The 10,980-nt window shown below is 33.3% G+C and overlaps 2 protein-coding genes and 1 long non-coding RNA gene across 3 annotated transcripts; all 3 read left to right on the forward strand.

Moving 5' to 3' along the window:
- Nucleotides 1-2,926: 2,926 nt before the first annotated feature.
- Nucleotides 2,927-5,493, forward strand: LOC114193703. Its single transcript, XR_003606293.1, has 4 exons — nt 2,927-3,071; nt 3,178-3,461; nt 4,915-5,070; nt 5,157-5,493. It is a non-coding gene; the product is annotated as an uncharacterized LOC114193703 (long non-coding RNA).
- Nucleotides 5,494-7,486: 1,993 nt separating this feature from the next.
- Nucleotides 7,487-7,788, forward strand: LOC114193702 (50S ribosomal protein L33-like). Its single transcript, XM_028083598.1, has one exon. The coding sequence runs from the start codon at nt 7,495-7,497 to the stop codon at nt 7,666-7,668; it is 174 nt and encodes a 57-aa protein (XP_027939399.1). The 5' UTR covers nt 7,487-7,494; the 3' UTR covers nt 7,669-7,788.
- A 1,270-nt stretch (nt 7,789-9,058) lies between these two features.
- Nucleotides 9,059-10,648, forward strand: LOC114193284 (protein ECERIFERUM 26-like). Its single transcript, XM_028083014.1, has 2 exons — nt 9,059-9,523; nt 9,743-10,648. The coding sequence occupies exons 1-2, from the start codon at nt 9,101-9,103 to the stop codon at nt 10,646-10,648; spliced, it is 1,329 nt and encodes a 442-aa protein (XP_027938815.1). The 5' UTR covers nt 9,059-9,100.
- Nucleotides 10,649-10,980: the final 332 nt, after the last annotated feature.

A 10,980-nucleotide genomic window follows, 5' to 3' on the forward strand; every position in this document is an offset into this window, starting at 1 on the left:
ATCATATAACCCAGTTGGGCACTCAAAGGATCTGTTTTGAGGGAAACATGATGGAGGAATGGAGAGATGATTATTCGAGTCACAATGCAAAAGTAATGATTTGTCGTGACAATGTAAATATTGGAGGAAGAATACTGACAGACCAAATGAAAGTGGAAACACGTATCCTGCACTACATCTTATGTCGATGCCTGGTGCCCCGATCAACTAACCTTGCCCAAGCTACTGAAGAAGACATTATCTTAATGTGGGCAATGCTGACCGGAAGGCAACTTAACTGGGGTCATCTGGTTAGATATCGCATGAAAAAGGCATTAAGAGACCATGCCCCTTTACCATATGCAAATCACATTATTGACATTTTAATTAAGTTTAATGTTCCTCTAGAAGATGAACCATTTGAGGAGGTTAATTGGAGAACAGGTCCAATTGGTGTTGAAGTTATTCATTCCTTTGGTTTTGTAGAAAACCAAAATGGTGAATGGATTCATAAACGTGATATGCAGGATGCACCTATTCATGATGACCGCGCACCATCTCCACCACCTCAACCTACCCAGGATGCATCTGCTGCTATGCTTAATGATATTATCCACGAAATTCGCAATCTCCGGGCTTTTGTTGGTTCAAGGTTTGACAGTATAGATACTCGGGTTGGTCAACTTGAGGAAGACATGGCTTATGTGCGGCGCCAATTTCCTCCTTCTTAGATGCATTTTGATGTTTATTTCATTCAAAAACTTTGTATTTGTTTAATGCACTTTTACATTGACATTATTATGTTAGTACTTTAATTGATTGTAATGTTTTTTTTTTCATTATTATCATTGTGTTTAGTTTCATATTCAACTATATCATATGTCATTGCTTTCCTATCCAATAAAATGTTTGTTAACGTTTTTTTTCAAAAAATTACGCATGTAATCGATTATAGTTCGTGCGTAATCGATTACATAACACCCAGAAAACTGTAAAGCATGCAGTAATCGATTACAGCATACGGTAATCGATTACTGCTTCAAAAATGTTACCCCTGCACGATTACAACATGCAGTAATCGATTACAGCATACGGTAATCGATTACTGCATGAAAAACGTTCACCTCCCACACGATTTCGCCTGCTGACTGACTTTGACCACAAAAACGTTTGGGGGCTACACGATTTCTTCATACGAAAACGTGCCCCCCAGAACGATTTGTCCATTTCCGTAATTTTTTTAAAAACTGCCTAGTTCCGTAATAATGGAGAGTGAATTGCCTATAAGGAAAAAAAACCCAATTATGGAGTATGCAGTACCAAGACAAGGTTTATTAGTTCTTACCAAGTGTAACACAAGCAAGTTCAAGCATTAACCTTTGATTGGTTTGATTTCGTTATTTGATTTTAATAATCTTTCGTATCGTTTAATTATATATATATATATATATATATATATATATATATATATATATATATATATATTCGTTTGTAGCATGTTAATACATAATATGATGAAGGATTTGGTTACTTGGGAGTATGCAAAATACGGGTATGGAAGAAGCAAGGTCACAAGGCAAGCAAGAGCACCTAAGGCGGTGCTAGCTGCCAAGCGCAAAGGGTGCATCAGAGGATCAGTGAGAACACCATTATCGTACGCCACCACGTACACCAACACTATCTGACCCAATGCTAAACGTTTAGCTAACAAATGCCGCCGAGTGAGGCCAAAGCAGGACCACCACAAATGCGGCCAGCGCAACCGCCACGGCGGTGCCCACTTTGGAGAGCCTGCATGGATGGAAAAAGGTTGCGGGAGTGGAAGAGGAGCTTGCCCAATGAAGGGGTGTGTGTGCACTGAGACTGAGATATATCTCAAAAGTCTAAACAAAATGTTAACATCCGTAATGAGGTTATGTTTTGAAAAAAAAATAAAATTACGTTACGGAAGTCCACCCACTGTGAGGAGAGAGAATTATTTAGTTTTGGCTTAAATACCTTTTTCGTCTTAATTTTCGTAGTGTTTGTTACGGATGGTCCTGGTCTTCATTTTTATCAAATGTTTAAAATGATCATTATTTTCACGATTCGTGTTTTATTTGATCATTTTCCGTGACGCCGTTTAAATCAGTAATGGAGCACTGTACAATACACGTAACACACCCCAATGCAACGTAATACAAATAGGGTCACCTATATAATGTTCCATCATTGATTTAAACGACGTCACGGAAAAGAATCGAATAAAACACGAATTGTGAAAATGAAGATCATTTTAAACATTTGGTAAAAATGAGGACCATCCGTAACAAACACTACAAAAATAAAGACGAAAAAAATATTTAAGCCTTTAATTTTTTTACCTTTTACTGTAAGGACAAAAGGAATTAAAAATCTTTTTGGAGATACAGAACAAACGTTGAGATATAAGGAGAAGTCCCCTAAATTTAGAAGGACTAATATATTTATAGTCCAACTCTCTCTCCATAAAATGTAATATAACACTCTCGTCTGACGGTATTAATATAATGTATATGTATATTTAAATTCTTAATTTACACCATATTAATTTATTGTAATTTGTTTTAGTAAAGAAAATTTGAGTCTGATCACTGAAAGTATTTAAAACATTTTTTCTTTCCTCCATGTCCTATCGTGTGTTCCTCTTTATCCTATCTTCTTAGTCCTCCCAAGCTCCTTTATCCCTGCCTCCTTAAGATTGCTATACACACCCCCTAAGATTGCTAATCACGTTCCAACCCATTATCACAAACCCTGACGCACACACCTAACAATACTAAACAAACTAGGGGTTTTCTTTCTGCACCCCCAATATTTCTTCTGCACCTCCAAACTTTTCATAAATTCTAAAACTACCCTTTTAGTATTTTTAAATTTTAAATCAATTAATTTCTATTTCTCTCTCCTATTTAATGCTTCACTTGTTTCACTGAACCCTAGCAGCCGCACACCCCCAATCTCTCATCTGCCCACACTCACCACTCTAACGTGCTTCACTCTCTGGCCCACTCCTTCTAATTTTTTTTGTCTGCTCTTCCTCTTCCCTTCCCCATTCCTCTCCTCTCCAACAGGTAAAGCTAAAACTATCCCGTTGTATATTTTAATTTTATAATTTATTGATTGTTTCTGCCATCTTTGCTTTGCTGTACGTAATTATTATTTTTTATTTGAATATAGATCTGTAAAAACACAAAAAGCTGGAAGTCGTGGAACCAGGTTGGGAAGAAAAAAAAAATGGCACTTACGGAAGTCGACATCAATACCGGAAGTCGACTTCCGTAGTTAGTAAATATTGATTTCCGTAAGAGCAGTTCCACTTCCGTAGGCCAGTGCAACTTCCGTAGGGGAGTTCGACGTTCGACTTCCGTAGGCGAGTTCGACGTTCGACTTCCGTAGGCGAGTTCGACGTTCGACTTCCGTAGGCGAGTTCGACTTCCGTAGGCGAGTTCCACTTCCGTAAGGTGAGTTCCACTACGTGTTCCGCAATTTTTTTTACTTAATTTTAATTTTAATGTAAATAATTTTGATATTAATTAATTTTAATTATTATTAAATTTAATTAATTATAATTTTAAAAAAGTAAAATTTAGAATAATTAAAATTTTAGTTATTTACGATTTTGAATAATTTTAATTTTATTTAATTTTATTATTGAGTAAATACAATTTTAAAAAATTATAATTTAAAATAATTAGAATTTAAAATAATTAAAATTATAGTTATTTATGATTTTGAATAATTTAAATTTGAATTAATTTTATTATTGAGTAAATATAATTTTAAATAATTATAATTTAGAATAATTAAAATTTTAGTTATTAACGATTTTGAATAATTTTAATTTTAATTAATTTTATTATTGAGCAAATATAAATTTAAATAATTATAATTTTAAATAATTATAATTTAGATTAATTAAAATTTTAATTGGTTTATGATTTTGATAAATTTTAATTTTAATTAATTTTATTATTGAGTAAATATAAATTTAAATAATTATAATTTGAAATAATTATAATTTTGAATAATTATACATAAACACTCAACCATAAAAAAATAAAAAAAAATTAAATTCAATCAATAAAAATTAAAAATATTCATTCAAAAATATAAAACAAACACACAATAAATAAATAAATAGTAAACTTAAACAAATAATAATTAAAACATACAAAAGTATAAACAAAAAATAAATATTCATGTAAATAAAAGTTAAATAAATAATATAAATAAATAATAAATAAAAAATAAGTTATTATTCAAACCGTAACAAAATTATAAATTACAAAATAAAATAAATTAAAATATTACTAAGTCTAAAAGCATGGAAGTAGAAAAGTGAAAGAAAAAAGAAAAAAGACAACTTAGTATAGCGAAGTGGAAAACTGAAAAACAAAAAACAAAGAAAAAACAAAGGTTAGCCATCTACGGAAGTCGAGTGGAAAACTGAAAAAGAAAAAACAAAGAAAAAACAAAGGTTAGTCATCTACGGAAGTGGAGTGGAAAAATGAAAAAAAAAAGAGAAAAAAAGCATGGTAGAATAGAGAAAGCATCGGAAGTGGAAAAAAAGAAAAACAACTTGACTTCCGGGCGAAATATTCACTTTAAAACCGGAAGTCCACTTCCGTAACACTATAAACATTTACTTCACCGGAAGTCCACTTCCGATTTATTCATACACTTTCGGAAGTCGACTTCCGTAGAAGGAAAAAAATTATTAAATTTTACTTGCCTCCGGAAGTCGACTTCCGTTTTACATATACACTTCCGGAAGTCGACTTTCGTATATGGAAAAAATAACTTAAGTTCTACATGACACTTCCGTAAATAAAAATGACTTTATGAAATATTAAAAATGCACCAACATTTATCTCACACATAAACTTATCAAATATAAACTTCTATTCTAAACAGGTGTACCTCTTTTTCTGAGAAGAAATGAAGCAGATGGAATTTCACACCTCAACCACGAAATTTTTTGCAGTGACCACGAAATTTTTTGCAGTGAAACTGAAAGTGAAACTGAAAGTGAAACTGAAGAGGGGTGCAGGGTATATAAAAGACTGGCCGGTAATTAATTCAGACAGCCAACTAACTCTGCCATTCATAATTGCGTCTACCTAATTAAACTTTTTTTATTTATTTAATTTTCCAAGGGCATAAATGGAAGAGCATGAATATTTGGAGGTGCAGAAGAAATATTGGGGGTGCAGGAAGAAACCCCCAACAAACTACTACTAACTCACGGGACCCACACCCTCTTTCTAAAACCCAAAACGCACACACCTTACAAATCACTCGCCCTAAACCTTCATTCACGCTCACCTCACTCACGCGCACACATCACAGACGACACTCACCTCTAACACTAAGACTCACTCATCCCACAGTCTCTCCCTTAACGCTTCACTAACCAACGCACACTTGATTCACTGGGGAACACGATAAAAGCAGAAGAAAAGGAAGAAATAGGGGTTGGAGAAGTCACGAAGGTGTCCGTTCTTAATCTCCTATATAGTTTCTATTGAATTTTATTTTGAGTTGTCTGTTTCAATTGCTCGTTTATTTGGTGGATTCGCGTTGATTATTCGCTTTAATTTATACATTCATCACCTACTCATTTGCATTAGATTTCTGTTGTCTGAAGTTTAGTCTCAATTAGATTTACATTCCTATTCAATTACTTTTATTTCCACCGATTATGATGCTTGCTATTAGGGTTTCATTGCTCAATTCTTGATTTGTATTCACGTTTTATAATTTTAGTTCATTTTCTGGTTTTCTGTCCCAGGTTTAATTTTTTTTGTTTCGCCTTATTCACGTTTTTAGAATTTTCTTTTCGCTCAAGCAAATCCACTGATTTTCTGATTTTATAATTTTCTGGTTTGCTTGCTATTCACGTTTCATTGCTATTAGTTGCTTTCTTTTCTGTCTTAGTTGATTTGTATTCACGTTTTATAATATTAGTAACTAGGATCAATTGCTAATTCTCTATTTTCATTTCAATTTAAGCCTTAATATGTTCGATATCTAGGTTAGGATAGTTATTTTACCCTGTTAGATAATAATCTGAGTTTTAGGATGTGACTTTTAGATTTTGCCTTTTAATCATAATTCTAATCAGAAATTTACTATGTTTTATGAATTCCAAACGTGTTTGCATTGCCAATTGCCTCCTTGATTCATCATACACAAATCTCACCTTTCCTTGATAGTTTAGGTTTTCTAGAATGTGTAAATTTGGGGATATGAACCAAAACTTGCGTTTTTGAAATAATTGTTCTAGTAGGTCATTAGCACCATTCTAGCTAGATTTAGATGTTAAAATCATGATTTTATTTACCCATTTCGTTTTAGTTAGTTAAGTGCTCCTTTCTAGCTAGATTTAGATGTTAAAATCATGATTTTATTTACTCATTTCCTTTTAGTTAGTTAAGTGCTACTTTCACTGTTGCTATCAAAATTCATTCTGGTGCCTTATTTTAAGTACCTTTTGTTGCATAATCATGGTTTGCATAGTGAGTTCGTGATTCCATTGCACTGGAACAATTCTGATTGCATTTCACGCATAGTGGTGCTCCTTTCTTTATTTGTATTTGTCTGTTTTATTTGATATTTTGGAGAAAAACAAATATTTGAAAATTTTATTAGTTTTGCATACTTAATTGAAGGGAACCGTATTAGTTTTTCATAGTTTTCCTTGATAAACTAGTGGTGACTCCCTTTACTAAATTTATATATTATAAATTGTGTTTTGGTCGCCATCCAGATGCAATTTTGCGATTGCAACACACATAAAATGAAAAAATTGTGATAAACAGCAATACTTAGCTCATGCTTTTTGTGATAACAGTTGTTTATGCACATCTAGTGAAACAATAGATCTTTGTGACAATATATAAAGGAGGCTTTGAAGATGCTGCTTCCGAAAAAAGCTGAAAAAAAGTTTGACTTTTGCATCACTCAAATGGTTTTAGCTCTTGCACGTTGCACCCCCAACCCTAAGTCACAGTGTACAGTCAATTCAAAGATGCAATGAAATAAGTTTCTTCTTTTTCTACTCTGTTCAAAATGGAATCGAAAAATTCATTACTAATATTCTATCTGTCTTTTCTTGTGATATTTTACCTGTTACAATAATCTGGTTAGTTGAACGATGTCAAAATGTATGGAAATTGTCAATCTTTGGGATATAAAATTATGATCTAGTTAGTTGGACTAATATGTCAATGAATTGACATTGTCAAATATTTGGGATATAAAAATTATGATCTGGGTCTGATTCTTACTTCTATACTCATTACGAATACATGTATAATGTGTTGATTCCTGTTTAAAGGCACTGCTAGCTGATTCGGTGCTTTTACATGAACGTGCTTTTTAGTTTACCATGTATGACTTCATTTAAATGGAACAAAAGAGTACCCGGTACATCACGTTGTACATTTCTTGCAATTATAACAATGATTCGTTTGGCTTTTTGTAGGATAAAGAATGGGTGACAAGAAGAAGAAAGCTCAGATGTTTGTAAAACTAGTTTCTGCTGCCGGCACTGGGTTCTTCTATGTTAAGAGGAAGCCAAGGCAATTTACTGAGAAGCTTGAGTTTCGAAAATTTGATCCTAGGGTTAATCGTCATGTTCTGTTTACAGAGGCCAAGATGAAGTGATTTGGTATCTTTTATGGCTTCATTTCCATTGTAACTGGATCAGATCATTCTGATACTTCTCTTTGAAACTCTTTTCTAATCTAGTGTTAATTTTTTAATCATGCCAATCTTTTCACTGTCTCTATATTATATTTTGAGTTTTTACTTGTTTCTGCTGTGTGTGTGTAATTATTATTCAATATCTTAATTAAATTAGAATTCCAGAAAATCAATATCTCAATTTTAAGTGACATCTCCCACATAAATGGATACTTTCTTTCTGCACTCTCTCTCTCTCTCTCTCTCTCTCTCTCTATATATATATATATATATATATATATATATTTTTTTTTTTTTTTTTTTTTTCATTTTATCCTTTGTGGATTGTATAATTTGAAAGTTATTTTTTGACTTCTACATTTTACAATTCCAAAAATCTTCTCGGAAACTAAAAATGATTTCCAGATTTTAGATTGTATTGCATGAAAAGATTTCTTTTTAAGGAAAAAAATAATTTTCATAATGTATAATTTGGAAGACATTTTTAGCACAATCTGGAAAGAACAATACGACTGAAAACATTGAGTATATTAACTTCTGATCTATGTTTATTTCCCTAAGTTGTATGATGTACACTGTAAAGACTCTCGTGTTTCTTATGCCTAATACACGCATTATAATTTTGTTGTGCATGCTAAAAATAAATAAACATGTTTATTAATTAAGCAGTTTTCAACACATTTAATTTTGAAATTCAACTTTCTCCACATGTTCATTTTAACAAGTTAATGACATTTGCCTAAAGGGGACTAAGATCGAGATCTGCAACTATTACAAACATGCTAAACTAGAGCAAGTGAAGTGCATATTTGAATTTTAGTTGGAGACTTCCTTTTCAGAAGTAACAAATTCTCATCCATCTTGTATTTTGGAAATCCAAAAATTATTTTCTTAATTTTAAGAGAGTTCCGAAATCTTGTACTATTTGCATCATTGATGCGAAATTGTTATTTTAATTGGAGAACAAAATCATTATGATACCCCATGTTAAGTTTTCTTAAAGATTTTGACAACATACATGACTCATGAATGATTCTATGAGCTCTGTTTTTTACATGTGTTTGAGAGTTCACCAAAGTTGCAAGAATATCGTCAAGAATTATTGAGATTGTGAAAAACCATGCACGCATATGATACTTCAAATTGCACACATATAGTGTAAACCCCAAAATCAAGCCAACATTCAAGGCTCATGAAAGCATCATTTCCTCATGTATTAGTGGGTTGTTTTTTCTGGTATGCATGAAAACTTAGTTTCCCTTAGAAATAGTTGAATTCCATGCACCTTTTCATTTCCTTCAATGTCATGACTGAGTTATGCCTAAAACTAACACATCTATAAAACCCCACACATGTAAACATCATTATCACATCCCCAATCATATCTGTTGAAATGGCCTCAGAAGTAAGTTACATCTGCAAAAGAACTGTGGTGAGCACCAAGGCAGTGGAGCCAGGAAAATACTTTCCCTTATCAGCTTTGGATCACCACATGGAGCACAACCACATTAGGTTGGTGTGCTATTACCAAGGTTTACGAGAAGTAATGGAGCTTGGAGAAATAACCAAGAAATTGAGAGAGAGTTTATCAGAAATGCTGACCCATTTCCCTATGGTGAGTGGAAGGTTGACAAGAGATGAAAGAGGGAAATGGAAGATCAAGTGCAATGATGCTGGTGTGAGAGTGGTGGAGGCCAAAGCCAAAGGGAGTGTGGAAGAATGGCTTGCAAATGTTGATAGGGAAAAGGAACTCCAACTTGTGCATTGGGAGGACATGTTCCACAAACCTTATTATTGGTCCACATTTTATGTTCAGGTTAGGATTCTTTTAATCAATTTGGATTCTCTGTTAGTTTTTTTTATGCTATTTTTCTGTTATATTTTCAAAATACATTGGTTTTGATATTTTCAAAGTACCAACATCATAGTATTTTTAATTTTCAGTAAAGAACAAAAAAAAAATCCATTAGAGAATCTTGACTTATTTTTTTTATATCCAAAGAGTGAATCCATTGAATTTTGATATAAATTTCAGGTGACTGAATTTGAAGAAGGTGGATTAGCAATTGGCCTAAGCTGTGTTCATCTCTTGGCAGATTCCACTTCTGCAACTTCATTCATGAAAGCCTGGGCTGACATTTCAATGGGCAACAAAATCATTACTCCTCCACTGTTCCACCCTTTACCTCTCACAACACAAGCAAACAAAAACACCAATCATCACCCTCACATGGGATTAATACACCACTACAAGTCATTAATTGAAAAAAAACCCATTTGTTTGAAGGAAGCAAAATACACTACCATTTCCCTGGGCTTCTCAGCCCAAATGGTTCAGGCCTGCATGTCCATGGCCCAATTCAACGGCCCAATAACACCCTTTGAGGCCCTAGCAGGCTTGTTTTGGGTCTCTTTGAGCAGAGCCAAGGGCCTGAGAAATGAGCTTGTTGACATGTCCATATGCTTGGACATGAGAAAAGTGTTGGGCCTGGATACTGGGTTCTTTGGGAACTGCATGGTGTATAATAAGGTCCATGAAGTAGAAGGGGAGAATCAGACATTGAAATTTGCAGAAGCTGTTAGGGCAATAAGTGATGTTGTGGCTAGAATGGATTCTGAGGGTGTGATGGATTTGATGGAGTGGCTAGAAAATGGTGATGTGAATTCACCTACCATGATGAATGGTCATGATCTTGTTTGTGGTAGCTTGGAGGGTGTGGACCCTTATTTTGTGTTTGAAGATAGGTTGAAACCCATTCATGTTTCTTGTTATGTGGAACCAGTTTTGGGAGAAGGACAAGTTTTGATACTCCCTGGCCCACCTGGGGAGGGTCCCTTAAGTAGAGTGGTCATGGTGACCTTAAGAGAAGAGGAAGCAACTAAACTTTGTGAAGATGAACTTATCTCACAATTCTCTCCCACTACCCTAATCAAATTTTGATGAAAAACTTTAACAATATCTTAATTTAGTCACTGTCATAGGTTGGTACCACACTATTATCATCACCTACTACATATGTCATTGCTCCTATTTTCAAAATTCACCATTCAATCTTCTCCAACTTTTTCTTCTTTTTGATACATGTGTTCTATCAAATTGTTTCATTTCATGTTTTTTTCTTCTTCTTATCATAAGCAAATATTAATTTTATCGTAATAACAAATAAATAATTAACTAAAATTACTTTTAATCATTTATAGATAATTGACAACTAACAACAAATGGTTGGGGATATATATTGATCTGAATAGATAACTTCTTCAACAAGACAA

The sequence above is a fragment of the Vigna unguiculata genome, chromosome 8 (assembly GCF_004118075.2).
Source record: "Vigna unguiculata cultivar IT97K-499-35 chromosome 8, ASM411807v1, whole genome shotgun sequence".
NCBI lineage: Eukaryota > Viridiplantae > Streptophyta > Magnoliopsida > Fabales > Fabaceae > Vigna > Vigna unguiculata.

Coding starts and splice junctions, on each gene's coding strand:
- LOC114193702 (XM_028083598.1), top strand. CDS start 7,495: ATGGGTGACAAGAAGAAGAAAGCTCAGATGTTTGTAAAACTAGTTTCT.
- LOC114193284 (XM_028083014.1), top strand. CDS start 9,101: ATGGCCTCAGAAGTAAGTTACATCTGCAAAAGAACTGTGGTGAGCACC. Junction 9,524..9,742: donor GGTCCACATTTTATGTTCAG/GTTAGGATTCTT, acceptor TATAAATTTCAG/GTGACTGAATTTGAAGAAGG.